This window comes from Stegodyphus dumicola, chromosome 6 (genome assembly GCF_044657685.1).
Source record: "Stegodyphus dumicola isolate Sdum_Otavi_A_Nest chromosome 6, ASM4465768v1".
NCBI classification, from domain to species: Eukaryota; Metazoa; Arthropoda; class Arachnida; order Araneae; family Eresidae; genus Stegodyphus; species Stegodyphus dumicola.
In genome coordinates, this window is record NC_140773.1 from 118,020,648 (window position 1) to 118,047,742 (window position 27,095).

General features: G+C 31.5%; 1 protein-coding gene across 1 annotated transcript in view; it reads right to left on the reverse strand.

Annotated features, from left to right (window-relative positions):
* Positions 1 to 27,095, reverse strand: part of LOC118190823 (synaptogenesis protein syg-2-like) — a 431,621-nt gene that overhangs the window by 304,020 nt on the left and 100,506 nt on the right. The window contains exons 4-5 of the mRNA XM_085819684.1: positions 16,680 to 16,842; positions 11,473 to 11,583 (exon numbers count right to left, since the gene is read on the reverse strand). Of these exons, the coding sequence (XP_085675810.1) occupies positions 11,473 to 11,583; positions 16,680 to 16,842 (274 nt within the window). The remainder of the gene's footprint in view (positions 1 to 11,472; positions 11,584 to 16,679; positions 16,843 to 27,095) is intronic.

Genomic DNA, 27,095 nt, shown 5'->3' on the forward strand with positions numbered 1-27,095 from the left:
GAAAGTCCTCTCGAGAGGTTGACCGTCGGACCCGTGCCCGGGTAGCTCTCTTTCAAAGTTGGGGCGTAGTTGAGCTACAGTTGGGCTGTCGTCTAAATAGTGTTCAAGGAGCCTGCCAATGACAGGCGGGTTTGACTCCTAGCCACATTGAATATCGTGGGCTTGTGCTGACCATTGTCAGACAAGTGAGATTGGCAACAACCATAACCTAAGTGAATCCATGATATTAATTAAAACAATAATATAAAGTGAACATTTCTTAATCGGTAGCTTCTGTATAAAATTATGTTTCAGTTACTTTCATTAAAAACGTATTAGCATATCACAGCATATAAATACATGCGCTTGAACGAGCCTTTTTGAAAGGAGCCTCTTTCCTATTTTAGCTATAAACTTCTGAAGTATTTAGTAAACTGGATGTTAAAATATTAATCTTTCAAAAATTCTCTAGTTTTATGATGATGAAGTGCGTAGGATATTCTCATTAAAATGTTTTAGGCATTGATGAGAAGTTTCAGATAATCAGCAAGCGGGGATATACATAACTTTATATTAGAAATGAATACTTAAGTATAATCCTGCCAGCGCAATTTGTTTTCTTAAAATTCTAATCGCTTAAGTAAAAGCTCACTCTAATTAGCTGATGTAAAAGTCAATGAATATATAAACGATTGAAATGATAAAACAAGAACTAAACTGAAAAAATGGGTTTTAAATAATTAATAAAATTATATTTAATTTAATGCTTGGGGTCAAAAATTAATAAAGCAATATTTATTTAAATTTTATTTACAATGAGTAAATTTAAATTACTCACGTAATTCAAATTATAGTTTGCAGATATATACTTGTTGAAACTGAGATCGTTAACATGACACCAATAAATGCTGAACATAAAACCTACTTATAACGAGTTGTAATATCAAATATTCTCTGACTAAAGAAAAAAAGAAAAAACCTCATTGTGAAACCTCATTTTAAAGAAGAAACCTCATTGTGAATTTTAAATGTTTCCCTAGCTTGCAAAGAATATGCTATCGCACTGGTATAGCTGTTTTTTATACGTGGCCTTAATGTTTTTAGTACAAGTAATATTTAACTTAGCTTGTTTTGACTGCTAAAAGATATTTTAAGCCCTGATCAACGACATATAATTTCTGGTGAACCAAAATAAACTTATTTCAACCCGATACTGTAAATTAAAGGTCACAGTGAGTTCTAATATTAGAACAAATAAAAATTCAAATAATAATAATAATAATAAAATAGCTGTTACTTAGATGTTATATCTGACTGCAAATGACTAACCCATTAAATGCCAGATTTAATTTTTTTCAAATATTTTTCCTCTTTGGCATATAAACAAACGCAGTGCACTAAATTTTGAATTACTGAAAATAAATATATGATTTTTGTTGATTTAAGTATCGATGCTCATTTGGGAACGGCACATTAAAAATAAATAATTGTATACGAGTAGTATTTTTACGATAGCCATGAGGTAACACATTTTACATGTAATCAATCCAACATCACACTTTGTTTCTGAACACTTTTTTGTTTACAAATCGCACATTTCCTTTGTTTTCCATCTTATGTTCTTTCTAGTTAATGTCCTTCCGAATTTTTTCTCACATCTTCTGAAACGCGTTTCTGTAAACTCACACTTCACACTACAGGATAGTCTTCCACTGTTTTACAGATAGAAAGCGTAAATTGAAATAAAAACCTTGTAATTTCTCTTCTGAAATTTAATAAAGGCATCGTTTTTAGTAATGCAGTATACTGTATGAGCATTCACTAGATTCATATCCACTGCATTTATCAAACTAAGAAAGTACTATTTCTTGCCTGTAGATTTTGTTCCATACTTCTTCCATTTTATTACTGTCATTGGCAATGGCATTAGACTGCAAAATTATTTTTTCTCAGTTCTAGACTATCTTTGCACACATCGCAATGGTAAAGCTTCCAAATTATTTGATAACATCTTAGCATAGTTATTATCTTTCCAAATAAGGCCTCCATTTATTTTACCATATCTCTAATCAAAAGTCCCACAAAATTTAGCTCCATTTCTTTATTGGTTTTTAAAGGGTATTTATTCAACATCACCGCTCCTGTCGCAGGTATACTTCTTTCCCTCTTTTAGATATTTCAACAAATTAGAACTTTTGAAAAAATTATCAGAATAAAAGCAGTGTTTGCATAAACGTTTTATTTAGCTCATCTAAAATTGTTCGTATTTTGAATAATTTACCTTTGTCTCCTTGTAGCCAATAAGTACTTTCTCTTTATTTCATACAAATTAGTACTGTTCCAATATTTATATCTTCTTCACCTGAGCAATATATCTGCTCTTGAGACAAAGAGTGATATCCAGTTAACAGCAAAAGTCCCAAAATATTTTTGAATAAGTCTATAAGGTATTTCTCCCACCTTCGTAGCATGCCTTTGTACTACACTACAGTAGTCTGCACGCTCAGCACGTATTCCAGAGGTCCGTGGTTCGATCCCGGCGAACGCGTTGCTCATTTTTCATCTCTTCTGCTTCCGAAATAACCTAATGGCTCTACAAATCTTTAGAGAGCGCCAACTGGCGACGATTACTTTGAGATGCATAAGATATATTCTGCTGTACGATATAGTTTACTACATCGTCTGTGAAGAACATTTCAAAATTTCTACTGGTGTTTTACATTTTCTGCTTTCTATCAGGTTTATTTTAGGTTGGTATTTTAGGTTGAATGATACACGCTCTCTATCCGACTTTGGTATGGATTTTTTTCTTATTTTGAGATTTCTTTTTCTTCGGCTATGTAATTTCTTCATGACACCTCCATACCTGAATTTCTAGTGAACCTGGAACGCCTTCTGGACTGGTATCTTCCAGTACATTGTCATCTGTATCTTCCATATCGGAAATATCATCAGCTGTATCTGGTGGTAATTCAAATATGTGAGTAGCATCGCCAAGGTCTTCCTCATCTGCCAAAACAAGAGCAATTTCCCAATATTTCTCCAAGTTCTCTTAGCGTTCAAAATTTGATTCGACTCATGATTACCGGTCAAAATATATTTATAAAAATACAAATGATAGTAGTAAAGACATTTATGAAATTCCAACTAGTTTCCTCTCATGCAGTTCAAAGTAGATCTCTGCACGAAACAACTTCTCAGCAGTGAGTTCATGACAATTGTTAAAAATAAAAAAAAAATTAATTAATTAAAATAAATAAATAAAAAAAAACTTAAAAATTGTTAAACATCTTTCTCAATGGTCGAAAAGGATTAGCGACGCCATCACAGTAATTAAGAGCAGGTATGTTTTGAAATCACCATCTCGCCATCTCGAAACATCTGGTAGTAACTTATAACTGGAAAAGAAATGGAAGGCCTATTTGTAGCGTAAATAGTAAATCATTTTACACTAGAATAGCCGTGAGTCCCAAATAAGGATCATCGTATTTTGCAGGTTGTAAAGATATAAAGTAAGTAATTTTCTTAATTTTGATGCAGTATTATTAAAAACATATGCGCATAACCTTCATAAGAAAAATATTTCATGTCAATATCAATTATCATATATTCACTTAGAAACAGGCGGATGGGAATAAGCGTCATTTACAAGCAAACTTTTCAAAAAAATTTTATATATATAGTAAATAAACTAAAAATTTCAACTATATAAATTTAGTTTAGATATAAATAAACACATAACTTTGAAAATTAAGCGATAAAACAGAAATTCGTAGAAGAGTAACATTAAAAACATTCTTTATCCCCAAACGTAGACCACAGAGGGGAGTGAGTTAAGTATACTTCCTTATGTGGAGAAACTGACAGTGTGGTTTCCTACATCTTTTGATACGGGCTAGTGAAGCATATGACTATATTAATAAAGATAACTAAGCCAATTGACTAGCCTAAAGATATGAAAGTGCCTCATGAGCAGTTCGACAAAGGTTAACCAATTGATCTAATTGCCATTATCAAGTTATAGAGACATTAGGTTAATTGGAAAACCTGGAAAGATGAAAAATTACCAACCGCTTTTGCCGGGAATCGAACCACGGACCTCTGGAAAACCGGCCCAGGGTGCAGAACCAATACACTACGAAGGCAAGCTAAGAAGGCGGGAGAAACACCTTATATGCTTCCCCTTTTAAAGGGCGACTGGGGTTTTTAGGGCGCCCTATAGCCATATTGTGGGTGAGGAGAATCATCACCCTTTTAGTTCTGGCGCCACTGTAGAGACATTAGGTTAACTGGAAAAGCCGCAGAGATGAAAAATGAGCAACCGCCTTCGCCAGGAATCGAACCGCGGACCTCTAGAAAACCAGCCCAGAGTGCAGAACCACTGCACCATGAAGGCACGCTAAGAAGACGGAAGAAATACCTTATAAAGTTATTAAATCATAATGGTTAAATTATCAAGCTGTTAAACCCTTGACGCGGGATAGAAGATAATGAAAGGCTCATGGTATTTGAGTTTTAATAAGAATGTCAATCTTCATATTGGGATTTATCTTATGTATTAGTAGAATCAGAAACCATTAGATATAATTTCTAAAGCCAGTTCTTAGGTGATTAACAAGTAGTTCTAAGATTTGGCACCACACAAGCTACGGTTTCTGGAAATTTATAGGTTATAAACGATTAGCATAATATTCAGATCTGACGGCAGAAAAATAATGAAGTGATATTGTATCGCTTATAACTTGACCAGAAGAACAAGCGTCAAACTAAGCGTATCAGTAAAATATGCGATTTTCACAGGACTGCGTAAAACACAGCGGCTGCTTATATAATGCCGGCAAAATAAAAGTATCAGAAGTCAGTTTTCTTCTTTAGACTTTAAAGAAAAACACTGATAATATTATTATCATTATTCTAAAGTAAAAAAAAAATCCTGACTTTAAATAGACATTTATTTCATGATTATCAAAATTCATTTTATTCCCTTTTATGGTAGAATGAATATAAGATAATTTACAAATACGGTAATATTCCAGAAAAGTTTTTCCTTGCTAAGTGTTAATTTTGAGCAGAAATCGCTACAAAGGAATTTCTCCTGTCCACAATAGTATGAAGAATTCTCTTACCATGCAAATCCCGCCACGTTACAAACAGAAAAATCTTTGCAAAAGTAGTTCCTTTCTTGTACTCCAACTTTTATTTTTATTTCCGAATTCTTTGAAGCAGCAAAAAGTAATTTGTCCTGAATTTTTCCCCTCATGGGATTTTTATTTCTTTCGAGGGAAAATGCATCGGTGCTGCAGTTGTCATCCCATTTTTTTCCGGTTCAAAATAGGAGCCGCACGTATGGAAATCTTCTGTTTCTTTTGAATAGATCATGGCGCTGGAAAAGACCAAGTTCTGCAGATCTAGCGACCGACAATTCCGCGACATTGTGACAGGCGGAAGCATGGACGTTGTCTGTCACTGAAGACATCGGAAAGAAATGGTTGTGGTTATTTCCTACGGAACAGTTATTTCATATGGGGACAATTTGAACATAAATACAAGTTGTGATATGAATTTTCATAACCTTGTTTTTCATTTCATGTCTAATGTACAGTCACAGTGCACGATCGAAAAAAATTTAATTTTAGGTTGGAAGATTTTTGAAGACATGTTTATGACCAGTTTTGTCTCTCAAATAATCGAAGATGCAACTAGATTTTGAAACATTAAAGAAAGGATATTACATGTTCGTGGTATTTATTTGTTTTGATGTGAAAAATTTCAGTACAAGGTTTTCTGAAATTGGTTTTCGAAACACATGAGAACCTTAAAAGAGAAGATTATGCATTTTAAAGTTGTCTTTCTAGACAAGCAGATTTGATTCTGACAAGCTTGTTCAAGAAATGTATTTCTTATCATTGTAAAATACCGGAATCCATCGTAAAAAATGCCTATATAAAATCCAGATTCGAGATTTGAGCGTGGAATCTATAGCACATTTAATTCCTTTTATTTCACATTTATTAAATCTTTTCGTGTTTAACATCACATAACGAAAATATATTTAGAAACGGTTAGACTTGCAAGATTTTGAGGAGAAAATTATGTCCATTTTCGCTATCCGATCTATCTTATAAATTTTCCAAAACACATCAGTTTTGTCATAATGAATGTTTAGGTAAATAGTGAGTAATGGTAGGATATGAACCAAAAGTAGGAGTTAAAAGATAGTTTAGTAGGCCTTTAAGCTGCATATTACGTATCTATACAGTAAAATTCGTAAACGATAAGCTGTATTTATTCTTCTGATAAAAAGCCAATTGCTAAGTATGATTATTAAATAACGAAAATTAGTTTTTAACTCCAGAACTGCAATACTAGTGCAAACTGTAGAGCAAAATAAGTATATCGCAGGATATGCCTACAAAATTGCGCGACGGTAGCGGAGTTAAATTAATTAAATTAAGAAAAATTAATATCTCTGGGCGTTTGCAAGGGCAATATTTGGTGCGAAAACTGAGTAGAGAACTGTTATTAAATTTTTTGTTGAATCGGAATAAAACAGTTCGAAATTTTTAACAAATGGTGGTTAGTGTATGCAAAAACTGCTAATCACAAACGCATGCGTGCCAGTGGATTTTATTCAAAAATGGCGTAAGATTTTTTATATTCACGGTTTGGTTCACAGATTTCATATCACAGAATTAAACTGTTAATGTAACTACATAGTTATCTACAATTCTACACATGATGATTTCTTCGGTGCCAACATAAACATCCCCATTTGATAAAGATACAAATTTTTTCATTCAGAAGTTTTTACGCTTCAGAATTTCTTTAAAAAATGGCCTGCACGACAGCTGTTCACGATAAAACACATAACTAATTATCTGATTTCCATCGTCACCATCGTTCATCGTATAATTTACGAACAACTTTTGCATTTTATTTTGTTTAATTGCGCTTTTGAAAAATAGTGAAAGCATAAGATGGCTCATGCAGTCAGGACACAAACAGTTTTCTCAATATTACTAAATGAATAGCAAGCAATAACCATTTAGCACGAATTTTGAAGCATTAAAGACACCAAATAAGGCCACATTCGGGGACAGGAGAATCTTACAGCACGACAACGCATCTCTTTGCTCAACACTCTAAATAACTGACTAATTGGATTAAAAATACTCTACACTTTCTCATTCGCCCTACATTCTTCAACCGTAAGACATTCGTCTTGCCATAAAGTTGTAATTTGAAAACAAGACGTGTGAAAGGCATTCAATAAATGCAACGATGTTTTAACTTAATTGTAAATTTGAATGACTTACCCTCGTGTCTTCTGTCTTTTTGTATTGCGAGACAAAATTTCCGAGAAGGGCTAAAAAAGGGGGGACACTATTAAAAGGAACTGCAGTATTTATTTCTTATTTAATCACTAATAAAGTTTTTCTAAACGAAGATTCTCGTCATTTAATTGTCATATCTCTTACTATTTTTCTTGATCTCACTTCACACAAATACTTATCCAAACAAAATCTGTTTGCTTCTGGATTGAAGTACTCGTAATTGCATAGCTTGTGCACTAAAATTCTGAAGGCCATTGAGGCTTAAGCTCCGTAAATATAATGGCACAATGTACTTTTACTTCCCAAATGAAATGTGTCAGCATTTCTGATGATTCACGTTCGCTATCGGTAAACAATCCCTTTCATCTGAAGTTGCAGTTTCGTCTTTGACTGGCAAGTAATAATTTCCCTGTGTACTAAAGAGATAAGTGCTATTATGCGCTTTAGCATAATTCCTCTTTTTCTGTAAATCAGCAAATCAGCTTTAAGCTGCCAGTATGTTGAAGGAATTCCTAATCCTAGCAAATTCTATATAGGAGTTTTCTACTTGAAATCAATCAATGTTTTCTGCATTTTTTATAAAGACTCTGCTCTTTCTTCTTATAGCCTAACCCATCTTATGTATTACATAAAAATGCTACATGGTAAATTAGTTTTGCAGGGAAGTGATTTTCCCTGCAAAGAATCCAGATTATATCTTTATGAAGAAACATAATTTTCTCCAGTGCATACTGTCGACGTGTAAGTGGTTATCCTGCTCAGAAAACACGCATTAGATTTCCTAGAAGAGGGTTGTTTATTTACTTGGTTCACTTAAAAGTCTTAAAGGTCCGACAATGGCTTTGAACTAAAATAAGCTAGACGATATTTCGTCTTCATTTGGACTTTATAGATTGAATCTTTCACCCCTCTCTAATCGCGCAATAATTGGAAAGAACTGCCACATTATTTCTTACATGCTTCAATTTGTAGTACAATTAACACAATCAACTAGGAACTGGAGGTTCCGTGGTTTGAACCCCAACGGGGGCACGGATTATTTTATATATGTCTTTGTTTCGAAAAATCTAATTTTCTTCTCAATTAAACGCCAGCTTATAAAATACTTTCTTATCATCTTTAGATGCTGGCCCGACAATGTCGAGTGGATAAAAGCTCTGAATAATGGTAATTAGATCGAATGCAAATCTGGCGATAGTCATTGCTACATGAGTGTTTGGGCGGCTTTTTTTGAAAAAATCCTCCCGGAAAGTATTCATCTCTTACGAGGTCTTTGCCTTAATTAAATCAATTAACCTAAATGTTGAAAATTTAGTACTATTAACAATGCTGCAAGTTTGTACACTTATTCATTTCCAGATTTCACTATAAGTTTACTCAGAAATTTTCATTTGCAACGTTTCGCAAAAAAGAAATATTTTCAATTTGAAATAGAATATTTATCTCTTTTATTATAATCAACATGAAAAACTCTGATTCATTAGTCTGAGAATAAATTGCGACTTTTTGAACAAACCTTAAAACAAAAGTAATAATGCATGCAATTGTATATTTTAACACAATTGGAATGAATTATATAAAAAATCAGTTAACATTAAAAACGCTGCCTTCATATGTCACTTTCTCCACCACAAAAACTCAGCTTCTGAATTTCAAAGATATTTTACGTTCAGCGTAAATTCAATTAAATTTATCTGAGAATGAAAGGTCTTAATCTCAGTTCAATCGGAGCATTTCTCATATTTTCAGATGCGTTTATTTTACATCGGACTTGTCCATAAATTTTAAACTCTAAACAAAGTCCTTTTAAACTCTTATCACTTTTATCCAGGATTCCTCCATCTCAACCATGCACTGATGTTGGCGGCAGGGCCACCTTGCAAATAAATTAATCTTACCAAAGCATGGTCTTATTGATTCTGGAGGTATAATCTGAAGGCTTAAGTATAATTTATGCTCAGTCATTTGCTAAGGGAACCAGGCTATCCAGAATATTTAACATGATTAGTTATGTCCGTTATAAGTCGTATGGGTGAAGATTGCTCATGAGAAGATATTAATTCAAAGGCCTCCACAGAATGGAACAGAAAATTTAGTGGAAGCTGAATCGCGATGATGACAACTATTTATTGATTTCAAGACTTGGCGTTCGCTTATAAGTTTCTCGGTATTGCTGGATCAGAAATATCTAAAATGGAACTGCATTGGATGCTTAGACAATAGCTTTAAATAATTAAAATTCAAATCTATATCGTTTATGAGTTCAATAAATTCACTTTCTTTTAATGTAGCACAATAAACTGTAAATTTCTTATTTTATTAAGGACTAATAATTTGCTAAATTTGCACAATCATCTTAATCGCTGCTTTAATTTTCTTAAGCATATTACCATATGCTATATGCCCACCAGAGGCAGAGCGGTAAAGTCGCTGAACACTGGTAGTTCGTTCCGAGGTTCGAATCCCGCGAACGGGCTGGTTGCATGGGCGTTTTCGTGGTTTTCCCCATGTGTAACGTGTATACGAGCCAGTTTCCCTTAGACAGTCCTCCACGAAGGCATCCCTCCCCTTAGGCAGATAACCCTCGAGGCTTTGCCATATTCACACACACACACAAACACACACACACACACACACACACCATATGCTATATACACACTTTGTACTATTATCGATAGTGCGTTGTTTCTTTTACTTCGCTTTCTCTAATGATGATTTCAAATTTGCATGACTTAGCTAAATGCATTTTTACTACAAATGGAATGATAATTTAAAATTATTTTGTTCCGCTAATTCCGTTTGTTCGGTGTAATGATATTTCATCTCTGATTCTGATTGAAAATTGACCTGAAGCTAACCATTTCAAAAGTTCTACATCCGTTTCAAAATGCGCATTTCAGTAACTCAACGACAAATAAACAAAGACCGCATGTTTTATTGTATGTACATAACTACATTACCTGCATCTTTCTTCTTGACTGAGATAGCAGGCCGTCCGTGTTAAACGCATTCCAAGTAGGTATTTTTAATGTTTAACTGATACCGATTAATCTCATTATTAAATCATCATTTCGTATTCTGACATAATATAATTTTGAGAAACACGTTTTATTGAGCTTTGCATACTTGTTTTCCATGTTAAATTTAATTTACTTCAGCAGCCTAATTAAAAAATATAATCGCAGTCATCTAGCGATAAATGCAGAAAAACCTTTGAATTCTTGATAGCTGCTTATCCTTTTCAAAGCACTAAATTTTACGCCGATTTAATTACCGCAATAGCCTTTCAAAACACCAATAACATTTCTTCGCAAGAACATCTGAAAAAACAAATTAGTGTAGCTAGCCATTCAATTAGGAAATTTGCCTCCCTGAAGCAACGATTGAACGACTATAAAAAAATCGATTATGTTCCTTGTGAAAAACAGTATTTATTATTTCATGAAATTTAAATGCATCCATGAATTATAAACCTTCAGCAATTAATTAGTATTTGAGTAATTCCTTGTTAATGATTTACAATTCGGGGAAAAAAACTAAATATCAACTGCGAATAAGCATATATTTTGAAATGAATATCATTTTAATTAAATTGCATAACTTTTAATGTGCGCGAAATACTTTAATATGAGCTTAAGTTCGTAATTTAATTCTGACTAAGAACTATAGGAAAAACAAATTTATGGGTTTAATAAATATTCCCGAACTGATCATTTGCTTCAAAAATCTAAATACGACGATGAATGGATTCAACATAAATTATGAATTTAAATTGTTTATGAGATTTAGAAAATTAACTTCGAAATTTTTTCCTTCTGCTCTAATTACGAAATTATTTTATTTCTTAGTAATTTGTAAGTTATAGTTTATTCCTGTCACATATCCAATGATATCATTATAAACTAGTGTTAACATTATATTTAGGAATATTAATTTGAAAGCAAGCCTTATTTTATATTAGGCATAAGTTTATATATGTATATATGTCGTATTTTCTACCTTAAACATAAATAACATAAATAATATAAATAAGGTTTCTTAGTAACACTGAACAATCTAATTATTATATAAATAACCTAACATAGCCAGCTAAATAAAATTATTTAAACTTAAACAATAAAACATTTTTTTAGAAGGAAAATGCTATTTATTAACTTACCACCATGAGCTTCACAAATTATCGTTAGCGAAGAACCTTCTTTGTAAGGACCTATGGTTCCAGATAAGGTTCTGTTATCCTTATCCTTTATCACCAGACTGTCTGTAGGCACTGCAGAACAGGAAAATTTTTTTTTACTAATACGTACTTCAGAACAATGTATATAAAAGGTTATATAGTTTTTTTTCAGGTTTGATCAAATTAAAGCTTTATTAATAAGTCCTTGTCCAAATTTATCAGTACTCAAATAGGTAATGCGGAAGCTCTGATAAGAACTTGAAATGAATCGAAACACTTTGAAGATGCTAGTAATTAATTAACTGAAAATTATCACACAACTTAGATACTAAACATTAAATCAGAAGTGTATGTGTATATTCCTTTAGCCGTGCTTTCTCTGCGGAAAACTTTCTTCTGTAGTCTAAATAAAAAGGCTACTTTACTATTAATTCTTTGACTAAATAAAATATGGGATCTATAAAATTCTTCAAAATCTTTATATATTTTAATCTGCATTGTTAATTTCAAGCACTTTGTTGCTAGTATAAAGTTGGATGTATATGTTAATTCCAATATATTTTATAAACATTCTTCAAATAATATTGGTGTTTCATAATTAGCTGTCCGGCTGTCCTAGATTAAAACATGAATCAAATAAAGTAAGCTTTGAAACAAAAAAAAATCGTTTTCACATAAAGCATGTTCAAAAATTACATGAAGCTTTATTTCCGAAAAAAAAAGACTACCAATGTTAAAAATAATATTTTTAGCAGAATAAAAAGTCAAATAACAAAATTTCCACTCTCATATGTCCAAACTCTTTTGATGTATTATTAATTAAAATTTTCCTGACAAGTATTGCCACGTCTGTTAATATTGCTATATATATTAGCAGCTATCTACGATAATTTTTCTTCCCCCCCCCTAAAATCCAGCACTCTGCGGTTGAGCAATTGTCTGGAAGATGGCCGAACAAAGTCATTCGGCCACAAGAACATGCACGAAACTTTTTCATTTACGAACTTCTGAGAGATACTTTTTACATTCGAAAGACATTTATTTTTAAGGATTTGTTAAAATTCCATATCATCACGCTAAGTCCTAAACCACCCTAAATCGTTTTTTTTTTTTTCGTCTAAATTTGGAAGTTCGTTTCAGCGTCAGCTTTGCATCTTATGAATTGAATTTTTTTAAGTCTTTCTTAAGATTTTTAAATAATTGCTAACTGTAAACTTATTTATCGAATGATCTTATAAAGATTGAAATTTCGGATCTATTTAACAAAAATGACCAAAATATCTTAGTTTAATGGCCTATTTAATTTTAGTTATTTGTTTTAGTTTTATTTAATTCAATTGGCCAAGTAGAGTTCTGAGTCTATGAACAAACGTTCAAGAAATATCTTGCTCTGAAAAGTTTTAAACTTTTTTTTTGGCACAGAGATAAAAGGATTTCCGCTGTAAAAAAGAATTTGCCCAATTATTATTTAAAATTACTGTTTTACGTCGAATTACTATTTCAAAATATTACTAAAATCTTAGATCTTTAAATGCATAGGTTAAGAATTTGTAGGAGGCATTCTTTTTCAGACTTTTGAATTCCAATCTGCATCAAACCAGTGGCCCTCAAACTTTGTCAACTCACAGAACCCTTCTAATGTTTTCTTTTTGGGGGATCCTCATGCCACGCTTACAAAAGTATATCCTAAAACAATATTTAAGTGGCTTTAATATGTTATAGGTGTTTTATGTACAGACAATTAAAGAGAAGTATTGTATTTTTATTAAACAGTTTTAACATAAAATTAATGTAATTTACTTATTAACAGCATTAGCTTGTATTTCAGCATTATTAACAGCATTAGCTTGTATTTCGGGTGTCACTTACACTTCCTTCTTTACAGTACTTAGTGACAAGAGTGTTCTGGCATTTTTTACATAATTTTTTTAAGTTCTATATTTATGTTATCTGGAGTCGCATTTTATATTCGGCATTTAATTAGTTTCCATATTTTGCTTTTGTTGCCACATTTGTTTAGAAAGATTTTCCACTTAATTACGTTAGTTTGAAGAGCATTAAAATTCTTATAGCTGTATGGGGAAATATCACTTTAAAACTTTCTTCAATTAAAAAAAGAAAATTCCTTTGCGTTATTTTTAACACTGTAGTCTAAATTTAATTCATTTTCCATTAGAAAACTTTTAAGTTCTGCTAAGTGATGAATATGTGATGATATGATAGCTACATATTAAATTTTAAAATTACTTTATAACTAAATGTAGCTTTACTAACTAGTGTTTTAAGGTATTTTATCGCTGTTTCAAGCATGCCTTTGTGGTGTGACGGTAGCAACTTGAAGCGTATTCGAGAGGTGTATGTTCGAGTTCAAGGGAGGGCAATACAGATTTTTCACGTCTCCTGCTTCAAAAATAAACTAATGACTCTACAGTGTGAGCGATTTTACCATCTTCTTTTTGAATTTTGTTTTGACTAGCTGAATCATGAGGTTTGACCCACGGAACCAGGGATTCCGCGGAACAATGTTTGAAGACCATTTCATTAGACGATTAGAGCAAAAATACAAAAGATGCAAAAGAAAAATGATGGAAATTCTTCATGTGTAATACAATAACATTCTCTCCCTGAGATTTATAATATTGTAAATAACTCTGGATTTTTTAAAATGAAGCTTTAGTATACATCATTTAAAACGAAATTGATATTATTTTTTTTAGAATGCACAACTTGACGGATCTGATATAATGTTTAGCAAAATAAATTTTAAGGGATAGCTGTCTGCTGTTATTTTTTTAAACCTATACCGGCTTGTGTTTCAGTTATACCTTTACCAGTTATACCTTTCAGTTATACTTTTAAAATGAGCTATTAAAATAAATAATGCTCGGATTAATTATATCTGTTAAAATATTTAAGTTAGAAGTTTTGCAATAAATGGTATTAAAGTCACGTTTATTTACTCCTAACACGCAAATGATTAATTGTCCAAATGATTAATATGTGATTTTAAAATTTAACTTTAAAACTTCGTAGAAGGGAGTAAAAACATAGCTTGTAATTTGGGTTCCTTTCATTTTTATTTTATTCTGTAAGTAGAATTTTGGTTTTAGATTACTTTAGTTCGTTAACAATGCATAATTCGGTTATTTAAATGCTTCTTTTCTTCCTCATTGCAGATATTAACTTTTTCTTTTAAGAAAAGGAACTCAACGTTACCTACTCAAAATGCACATTTTTTAAACAGAGTCAATTTAAATCTTAATTTAAATTCTAAAGCATCATGTTTTCTAGATGTGTTGGGGAATTTATTTTAATAGCTATTCAGTAGCTTTTAGTTGCTGTTTAGTAGCTTTTATTTCAATATAACAGTTATTATCTTTACTGATAAAATAACAAATGATAAAACAAAAGGGAAAAATAACAAAATATTATAAATGAAGCACAGATGAAAAATTCAGCTCCAGTTGCAGTGCTGTTTTTAAATACTGTATTCCGTTCCCAGTAATAAGACATATTGTTTGAAGTGGTTTTGCTCGACTGCAAAATAAATGATAATCTTTAACAAAAGTAACATGATGATCTTAAGAAATGTCTTGTAATTAATTAATTTCTATGTTTTAATAATGTTTTTCTATATTTCAACAGCTTCAGTTTCAATTGCTTTATGGAAAGAAACTGATATTTCTCCTTTTTTCCTACCTTTAATTCTATTCAATGATATCATGATACAAAATTAAAAATTTTGATGTAGAAAGACGAAGTATTGAAATTAGAGAAGAAACCCAAAGCCCTTGATTACGTGCCTTTGTGTATGCCTTCTTCTTCATTTCTTTTTTGATTTGCTCAATGAGACATGAAACTACGTTAGATTTTTATTGATGAACTATTTAAATTAATAACATAATTCGACTCATTTTTTAAAAAGATGCACTAAAAAGCATTTCTTGAAAATAAATTATGACTAAACATTTTAAAAAGCATAACAAAACTTTTGTTTCAAGCAAAATACTAATGAATTAATAAAGAAAACAATCATAATGATCCTAATAAATTAAGTTTATTTTAATAATTAACTATTAAATTACTAATTAATAAAATAGGATCTAGATTCGTAAATATGAAATGTAATTTTAGACATGCATTAATTTCGTATTTTTGTTAGCATCACATTTTGTTATACTTCAGTCTTGATTATTTACATAAACACAATTGAATGATTTTCAGATAATTAAAAATTTCAGATAATTAGGAACATCAGAAGATGAATTGTCAAATTATACTCGCTGAACAAAAATGACACACATTTTAATGCAAATTTGCTTATATCCATTGCTTTTTGAGGGCTTCCTTTTTATTAAAAAACAAAGGCATGTACATTATGACAGACATTTTTCTGTAAAGTTCTGAGGAGAAGAAGGATCATCTTGAATATTAAAGGAAGCCATATTAATACTCTGTAAATTTCAATGAAAAAAATTAAATTCAGAAAAAGGTCAAATGTCATAAGTTTTAGAATCATTCTTTGTTTATGTGAACTTAAAAAATGAATTATACTGGGAAGAGGATTTTCACCCACTCACTTAAGAGAAATGTTTTCCTTTCCTCCTGAAGCTGTGTGTTAGCAACAAGTAATTTACTTACTTGTTTTCACAGCCATGTTAATCAAAGCTCCGTATAATTGATAAATATCAAAAGTCAGCTGGCAATGCAATAAAAACATTCTCAGAAAATCAGTTTTTAGTGGAAATTATTTTCAAAGCTGTTGTATCATATTGTTCTGGTTACAGTAAGGCACAGTATTATTATTTTAAGAATTATGGCTGGTATAAAAACAATATTGGTCATGTGTCTTGGTAAAAAAGACACATATACATTATAGTAGTAATAATATTAACAATCATAACCATTGGTAATAATAATATATAAAATCCTCCCATAACTAATAATTTGTGTGTAAATTAAACTTTCATCAAATGTTGAAAAACTATGTATGGTATTTCAATAAAAAAATCATTTAATTCCACAGATTGTTTTCAACTTTTGATTTTAATTATTGTTTTATTTTTTTTTCCTGAGTAAGTGTTAAATTTACTTAGCAATCGACTTTACAAAGGAAATTGCTCTCCATTTGATTCAAATCCTTATATCCTGAATTACAAATACTATAAAGCAATAGGAATAAAACTCACCAATGACATTGAGCTTCACCGACCAGTTAAGAGTCCTACCCCTTTTAAAATCCACACGGCAACGATATTCTCCTGCGTCACTCTGTTGGACATTCTGCAGAGTCAATGAAGCAGCACTTGGCCTCTGGGTACTCGCATTGAAACGACCCCTGTTTCCTAGTACCTTAAAAAGAAACAAGAACATACATCACAGAACTAAAATATTATAAAGCCTTTTTATACAGTATTCTGCACAATAAGCGCCGTAAGCTCAAACCACTAATCCCTAATAATGGTCCTTGCGGTTCATGGTATCTCAGTTAGAGAGCGAATATTTAATAATGCCAAATGAGATCTTGCAAAAATTGCTCTAACAATTTCTCTTTTTTCAGCCCTATCGTCTCCTTAGATCACGCCGTGCCTTTTCGACGATAACTATTAAACCTTTCCAATAAACTTCTTCGACTAAACAAATCTTCGACTTGACAAACTTATTTATTTTAGACCGAATCTGCAATTTAGTTCGCAACTGATGGCACACAATACTAATATGCGTGTATCTATTTATGAGGCAAGTGCGTCGTTCCATTTCTTCACAGCATCTGAACGTTGAATAAAAATATCTCGAAGAAGTCTGATTTTCACGATAAATCGTTTTTATTAAGCAGTTTCAATTACTTAAAACATTTTTCTCATAGACATTTTAATCCATGTGATTCATGTTGAAAAGCATCGAATTTCACATGTTTTACTAAAATAGTCGGATCAAACCTAAATTCATAAAATCTAGTTAATTTAAACCATTTCTGAACCCAAAACCCTGTGTCTACGATAAGTCGTTCAAGATAAATATTTAATAATGCAATGTTTTGGAGCACCTCGTGTATACAAATGCTGGAATCATAAATGAATTTTAAGAAAGACAGAAAGGTAAAGAAATGAACATTCAGTAATGCAAATTATAATCCTAAAATGCTATCCAGTGATATATTTTTATATATGAGTTTGAAATTATATAAGTTAATTAAGTCAGATCCAATGGGAGTTCCCAAAGAGACCCGGTATCAGATAAGTGTTGATGATTAATATTTCGAAAGATATTTTCGTGAGTTTCATCCACCAGGGGTATTCTTATTACGGCAGAGTCTTCAAAGAAGCAGAGAAAGACATCAATGTATTTTCAGTGAAAAGAAAGTCAGCTAATGCTTAAACATTTATCAAATTAACAAAGTCTCTTGCAGCTGATGGCACCAAGGTAATTATTATACTTATTAATTGAACATTATTAGTGAGACAGGTTCTATTTAGGAATTCACTAGACTTTAAAATTCCATGACGAAGAGTTTGAAAAAACGAAATAAATATTAACGTTTTGAGTCTCACTGAAATTAGTCTAAATAAACAAAAACAAATCTTTTGAAAATAATCATCCAAGCTATTTATTAGGTAATATGACAAAATTTATCAATAACCCAAAATCTTGGTTACAATTTTAGCATAATACAAAATTTAACAGGCCTGAACCCGAAGCATAAAGCCATAATTTTCGTATTTGTAAAATAGGTTAGAATAAAATTATGTGTACAATTGTATCTTGACATTTAACCTTTAAAATTGACTGATTCAGATATCATGCTAACTTTTGACAATTAGACATTGCAAAAAAAAAAAAAAAAAAAAAAAAAAAAAAGACAAATGTCGAAAATTAATTACCGAAAAAAGGAAATTAATTAATTGAAATACAAATCAAATTTCCGCACGTGGTAAGAATGCTTTATTTATGATTTAATAAGTGCTACTACATCGAAGAATTCAGATCAGTCAAGTTGTATATAATTGGTAATGCAAAAGTATAAATTAACTCTGAATGTGTTCTGTGAATACACGGAAGTAATACATGTTATTAGTTAAGTTAGGAATCAGAGTCAAAACGAAACAAAATACTGTCAAAATGCGAAGTCAGACTTTTTTTTAAATTTACGAATGTATTTTAAACACCGAAAAGCATAAATAGAATATGATGCATTCTGTCGGATTGCGTGCTAAAAGGATTCCTCGGACAGAAAGCAAAGGACATGTATTTACATTTAAACACAATTTAACTTAAATACGAAGCTGATGTTTTAGAAATATTCTGATACCCTTGAAATTTCTACATATAATAAAAGGAAGATTCTGTCTGTGTGTGTATCTCTCGTTCGTGCTGCGCATAAGCTAATAGACTCAGGACTACGAAATTTGGTATACAGGTGCATCCAGACAATTTTTATCTTTTTTGATGAAATATCGTCATTCTGAATAGTAGATTCATTCTTTTAGAAATGTGGTTTTGGCAACAGTTTTCATTCAATGCTTTGTATACTGGACTGCTGTCTGTTGAAAATATGAGATAGAATATTATTAATTATACTTTTTTTTCAGAGGTTTTATTTTCTGTGTTTTTTTTACACGGTATTTATTGCTTATTTCACTGTTTTTAAGATACTGATTTTTTTTAAAGGAAACAAAGTTCTAAACTTCCTTTATACCATTTGAATATTTACGATTTTGCAGCGGGAAGTTCGTTAATTTATTTATTAGAATAATTAATATTTGTATTAAGGGATATTGCTTATTTCATTGTAATTTTGTTTATATATAATACATTTTTATTAATTTTTTTTCATAAAATTGTTCTGCAAAGTAAAACTGTGCAGTTTTTAAATTTAATGTTTGGTGTTTCCTTTAGGCATTATTCCAATGCATTTAAAAGCCAGAAGAGCGCTGGCCGCGTAGCGGCTAGTATACAATACGAGGAAATGTACGGAATCCCTCTCATTCATTGAATGAAAATATTCTTCTATATACTCTGGGGCTAAATTTTAAATATGAGGACTAAAAATAAATATATGAATGAAAATTAGAAAAATAATAGTAAAAACTTCAGTCTTATTACAGGGGACCATTTTTAACTGTGAAATTTTGGATTGAAATAAAATCATTGACTGCATTGACAGATTTTAGTGAACGTATGTCACTTCAAGAAAGTTTAATTCTGTAGTTTAGAATGTCATTTGAATAATAGTTCAAAGTAAAAATAATTATTTATGAATTAACAAGGATAAGTTACGAAACAATAACTTACATCTGCTTTAATCCGAAACTGTAACATTGCACTGGTTGTCCGATTTATTATAGCTGCCAATAAATCTCTCAAGAATTAAAATACTTCACTGATATTCTTTTTTTCCCTATTAAATGACATAGTTCTACAGAAGATAATTGCTTCTTTTCTTCTTTTTCTACAAAATCCTAGTCTTTGATTGAATTTTTTTCGGTTAAGCGTCAAGTTAGAGTGCTCACCTTATACAGAAGAAGAGACATAAATCAAAAGCAACTTTAAATGAATAAATATTTACGTTTATATATACAAGTCTGCTTTATAATAAATATCATTTTAAGTGTTTGATTCTTCGCAGAGAGAGAAGTACGTGATATGTGAGCGTGATGACTATGTATTTGGCTAATGATGATCTAGACTAGAAGAGAAACACGCTAATGTGACAATAAAAATCGTAAAAACAACCTTGTATTTAGCGTAAGTATAATGAAACACTCAATCGATTTCGAGGGGAGCTTAAGGTCCCTCCTCATCAGGAGAAAGAAATACCTAGAAAGAAGGAAATAAAGGAGAAGGAGTTTCAGAAACACGTGCTCCTTATCAGCATTGCACGTGGTTATAACTGGATTTTTAATCAGAGTTGCACTGGCCGCCAACTTTTACTGAGCCAGGCTATCTGATCAAGCAAAAAGGACAAGAAAAATTATCGAAGTTAAAATAGGGAGCGAAGGGCAAATGCACCTTCACGCTTACAATCTGAACTTCAAATAATGGAAAGCAACCACTGAACGGATTTTTATACCCTCTGGTAATACCAAACGCAAGGAGGTAACGCCATCTATCGGCAAAAATAACTGAATTAAGATAGCAGAATTTTTTTTTTTTAAAGGCATTAGGAAGGACTGGATTGGACTTCAAATCATTAACTAAACCTGTTAAATCTTTGTGAATGTGAAAAGCCTCAAGAAAATCCGATTCACCTATGGAAGAAGCTTTTTGGATAATTTATGCAGACCCAAGTCAAAATTATGGTTAAATGTCCAACTATGATACGCTATTGAAGACTTGTTAATTTCACCTTTTCTGACATAAGATTCAAGTTCCTGGATACGAAACTTCAACGCTCTTTTTGTTTGGCCAATATATCTTAAACCACATTGACACGATATACTACAAATTCCCCAAGAATTCAAGACAGAAACGCAATCTGTTAGAATCAAAGGGTGAATTTTATTAATAGGGGAGAAACCGACTTGAAAATTGAATTTCTGGAGAATCCGTGCAATTTTATAGCTAACAGAAGGATAAAATGGAAGCACGACAAGGTCATTAGTATTATTTCTAACAGTGGAATGTCTTCTTTGATGGGAATCTGAAAATTTTTTAACGGCTTTATCAATAATCACGGGAGAAAATCCACGGTCAATCGCAACTGCTCTCAAATAATTAAGTTCATTGGTAAGCAAAGATTCAGATGAACAAACTTTAAGCGCGCGGAATACATAATAGTAAAAAGAAGCCATTTTTTGCTTAACAGGGTGGCATGACTTGGCATGGGGTGGTAAACAAACTGCAAAGGGTTTACGGTACACAGTGGTGCTAAAATCAGTTTCATTGCGGATTATAAGAATAACGAGGAAGGGGAGGGAATTGTTGGATTCAATTTCAAGAGTGAATTGGATGGCTTGATCATTTGAATTCATAATAGATAGAATCTCGGTTAAATCCTCTTTATAACCGTCAAAAAGTGCGAAAGTGTCGTCAACATACCGAATCCAAAGACGAAAAGATAGTTTATCAAATAATTTCATCTCAAAATAGTGCATATAAATGTCAGCAAGTACCGGACTGAGAGGATTACTCATAGCCAATCCTTCAACTTGACGAAAATATACATTTTGGAAAACAAAGTGGGTTTGACTTAGAGAAACTTTAGTAAGCGAAACCACCTTATTAATTTCAGTATGTGTGAAGTGAAATTCCCGAAGCCTAGTTTCAAGACAATTTAGTGCTCCTTCGACCGGAACATTAGTAAACAGTGATTTGACATCAAATGAAACCATAATGGAACGAAGGGGAGAAATATTTTCAAGTTTATCAATGACTTCAACAGAATTGTGAATATTGTTAGAAGTGTGAATATTGTTAGCAAGTAGAGGAGAAAATCTGGAAACTAAATATTTGGCCAAAGGATATAAAGCAGTACCTATGTTGGAAACAATTGGTCGAAACGGAATACCGGTTTTGTGGACTTTTGGAAGAGCATAAAGCCTAGCGCAATAATAATAGGTGGAATAAGAGATTTCTTCAACTGAGTTGGCAGAATGTGGGAAGATTTAATAGCACTTTTAACTTTAGTGAGGTCCGAAGTTGAAGGATATTTAGGGATCGAGCAGTAAGGGCCTTCATTTATCAGTTTAGAGACTCCAGTAATATTTGTGTGTTTGTCCATAACAACGATCTGTCCGCCCTTATCAGCTTTAGAGATAATGATATTAGTACCAGAATGAATTTCACGTAAGATCTCTCATTTTCCTTTTTGCTAAGATTCGAACCCAAAGATTTGTTGTTAAAATTAACGTTATGAGTAATTAGGTGGCGGATTGTATCCTTCTGCGTTTCCGAAATTTTGGAGAATTTAAAGGCTTTCTCTATAGGAGCGATGATTTGAGGAATTGAAGGTTTAGATGTCTTTGAAAAAATGAAATTATATTTTAATACTTTTAACTGATCCTCCGAAAGATTCCTATTGGAGATATTAACGATGGGGTTAACGTTTACAGTGGGAAGATCAGCTAGAGAGATGGGACTATCCGACTGGTGTGTGAATTTAAGGAATTTAGAAATAAGCACATTTTTATGCCGTTGACAAACGGTATCGGTTCTAGACCAGGATGTATGTTCAAATGAGGAAGCATTTTCAGTTGAATTAGCAATTTTTAAATGGAGGTAATATAATTCAAATTCAATTTTAGATAAACGTTTCCGCGTGTCCCTTATAATATGACGAAGAAGTGCCAATTTGAATTTATGCAAAATTTTTGAAACGTGAACGGAAGCTTTAAGGCTACATTTCCACATGTATAAATTTGGGAATGATATTTTGATGTTTGCATTTAAGTAGAAACTGTAGATGATTCAAGAATTTCGTACGCTTAAGGCGTAACTTACAAAATCGGTTCATGTCAGTCGTAATAGATGGCATTACCTCCTCGCGTTTGGTATTACCAGAGGGTATACAAATCCGTTCAGTGGTTGCTTTCCATTATTTGAAGTTCAGATTGTGAGCGTGAAGGTGCATTTGCCCCTCGCTCCCCATTTTAACTTCGCTAATTTTTCTTGTCCTTTTTGCTTGATCAGATAGCCTGGCTCAGTAAAAGTAGGCGGCCAATGCAACTCTGATTAAAAATCCAGTTATAACCACGTGCAGTGCTGGTAAGGACTACGTGTTTCTGAGACTCCTTCTCCTTTATTTCCTTCTTTCTATGTATTTATTTCTCCTGATGAGGAGGGACCTTTAGCTGCCCTCGAAATCAATTGAGTGTTTCATTATACTTACGCTAAATACAAGGTTGTTTTACGGTTTTGATTAATGATGATTTATTAAGGATGTTAGAAACGAAGTTTCTGTTTTCATCAACAGACACTTCAAGCATCCTTCTAAACTTAGAATTACAGTAATAAAATGACACTAAGTCGATTAATAGGAAAATCAATTGCAGAGTTTGCAACTTTCCGAGACATAACTCATGTTAAGTACAGCTTAGACGTATATCGTGATAGTGATTTTTCTGACTATCGAATCGGAATAGTAGAATTAAAATCCATGCCACTGTTAAGAAGGAATTTTTCTTCCATCTAATCAAACGCAACTTGTAGGATTTACTCCAGACTTCCAAGACATTCTTAACAGGACGGTGGACTTCAAAATAGCTAAAAATCAACCAAAATATTGATTTTTTTTTTTTTTTTTTTTTTTTTTTTTACACTTGCAATATTCCACATACGTAACTACATCATATCCAAAAAGAGTTCAAATATTCTAATATTTAAAGAAGTTACAAGAATTTAAAATGTGTAAACATCGTAAACTTTGTCCTCTAAATTTTGGAAAAAATGTAAAATAATGTCTTTCAACAGTTATTTACTGATGTTATAATTTATATATTTGACTAAAAGAAATGTTTATTTCTTAAAAAAGGCTAGAAATGTCATTATTGGCAACTATTAATGAATTTAACTTTGGTTAGGTAAATATTATAGGCATAGAACAGGGGGAAGCCAACTCGTCGCAAAAAGCGTGATCAACGTCGCTTGAACCAAAGCAAAAAGATAAGTTTACCTGCTTGGAAAAAAAAAAGAAATAGTAAATAATATTGTAAAGCATTAAAAAATAATGTAAATGTAACAAATAAAGGTAAAACATATGATGCGGGTGAATTTTAAAAGTTTCATTGGATATAATGCATAAATTGTTTCTATATCTAACTTCGAGTCACATACCAATTTGCAATATGCTATTTTTCTCAAATTTAATATTATGAGATTAAAAATATTTAAATGATGCAAAAATGTTATCCAGTGTCTATACATTCATATTTAAAGTCAATTTGCTGTTTCTCATGATCATGTATTAAAGGTAAGTTTGAAGAAAAACTTTAAATTCGGTTTTCTCAAGAGAAATTTTTTTGCTTCGTTGTCTTCGTTGTCTTCGTTGTCTCAAGAGAAATTATTTTGCTTCGTTCGTATGTCTTGAAAATGCTGCATGTGCCTCTCATTTTTAGTTAAAAATGAATGATATTTGGAAGAAACTATCTTTTTATATGTTACAGTAGATCTGTGTGTGCATTTTTGGATATGAGGTTATTAAGAAGTTTAAACTTGTGATAATGTTTAACAAGAGGTGATTTTTTTCCAAAAACTGGGTTTAAATTCACAAAAATCCTTTTTAAAAATTTCTGATCCATCATATTCAATAAAGGAATTAGCGCGCAAGAAGCATTTTAAATCTTTATTTAAAATAATTAATTATTTGTTTAATTTTTTTTAATTTTAAATAAATTGAAATTTTGAACATATATTTTATAAACTGATGTTATAATATGCATATGCATAAAATTTCTTGTTGAAAACACAAAAACTTAAAAAACTATTTTTTAAAGTCCAACGTCTCTTAATACCTTGTGATGCTTAAGTCTGTTAGCTGGACTCTAAATGAAGCTGAGACTCTGGTATTGCTATGCAACTGAAGCTTACCGCTGCCTGAACATTGAGCATTAACAGAAATCAGAACTGCTTAATGTAGCCAAATTTTGCAACAAAAATCTTCACTAAATACTGAATTCCATGAATTCACTGCGCATTTTCAATATGAAATTGAAAGACACTTGAATTGGTAGCGCCTGAAATAGTGAGATATATATCGTCACAACCAGTATTTGATGACTGGTCTCTTCTTCTACAACACCCTTTAAGGGGGTGAGAATGTAAGAAATTTTTACCATCCTTTCTCCGTGCCTTCATGGTACAACTAAAAAGTACAACTGACTAACAATCGAAAAATCTACAGTTGCGTCCCGATAAGGCCATTGCTAATTTTAATTGTTTCTTGCTTCGATAAAACTACTGATTCTGAAAACTGAGAAGTATTTATTTCAGGTAATTAATTTTGATTTGAGAGGCATTATCTTCTGTTGTATCTTTCTGTCGCACCAAGATCTCCTAAATGATACGGCACATACACCTGAAATAGGAGCAGGCTAGTTTCAGCTTAACAGTTTTTGATTTGAACAGTATATGCGAGTGTGATCAAGGATTCGTAAACACGACGAAATAAGTTTAAATTGTAAAGATTTGAGTTTAAATAAGTTAAATATTTGAATTGCGCTTATAACTGAAAAGTAGATAGTTTAAAGCAGTAGACTCAGTCTAAGTGACATATGCTTATACTGAACATTTTTATCAAATTTTATAAGAACTTAAAGTTTCCAGAACCATATGTCGGAGAATAAATGCAATACAAAAAACTGAATAAATTTACTTAACTTTTATTTTACATAATGAAACCGCTTACAGATGAAAACATCGCAGAGAAAACAATGCAACAATGTCATACAAAACATCGTGGGAGAAAAAAGAAGCATCTCAGTTCTAATAAAATATCTTCGTCGAAAAAAAGCGGCTCAAAAGCATAGTCGTAAAAAGTACCGTGGACAAAAATAAAGCACATAAAAATCATCGCAGGACGATAACATCGAAAATATATATTTTTCAAGATTTAAAATAGTAAATATATATTCGAATAATTATTTGTGAGCGCAAGACAGAACGAGAAATACTTCTATACTCATTCATATTCATATTTGGGTTTATTTTTGTTAGTAAACAAAGCAAGAAGAAAACGCATGATTTCAGAAACTGAAAATGAGGAGAAAATTACTCCTACATATACCAGTTATAGGATTGTAAATTTTTATACTTAACTACTAAAAGTCTTTATTTAATTTAATTTCCTTTATGAAGTTATAAGGATAGTTTTTCATGAAAAATATAGTCTAAAAAATTAGAAAATGGAAGACAAGTAACTGCATAAGTTTACCTATATTAATTTTTTTGCATTAAATTATCAAATTATGAAACTATTTTCTATCATTTTGTTTACCTGATATTCTTTTAGTAAAATTAAATCTTTTTTTTTTGTTTCAGTTGGTTAAATAATTTTAATGTAGGTAATTTCGTGCAGTAAACAATGATTTTGATAGTTAATTACATAAATTTAAAATTTTCTTAACCGCCATATGTAAGAATAATTTTCTACTCATTTTCAGTTCCTGAATGCTTCAGATTCATTTTATGCCTTCTAGCAAACTATTATAAATTAATCCAAAAATATGAAATATTAGACGTAAAAATATTCCTCATTCCTTCTTGCGCTCACAAAGTGTTACACGAATATGCATTTACAACTTTTACAACCTGAAAAACATACTGTCTGTAATGTTATCGTCCTGACATGATTTGTAGTTGCTTTATTTTATAACACGATAATTTTTACGATGGTATTTTGAAACTGTGATTTTCAACACCTTTATATTCGAAGTCGATGTTTTATACTCCGATGTTTTAGAATCATAATGCTTTCTCTTTGCTTTCTTTTCTCCCACGATGTTTTTTCCTTGCGTTGTTTTTCGGTGACATTTCTGTGTTGTAATATCTTTGCTGCGATGTTTGATGTTTTCGGCGGACACATAAAAAGCGAAATTAATTTTTTACTTCTCTAACTTTATCTCCATTTTAAGCTTCTAGGTTAAACGTAAAATACAATAAATCTTTCGACA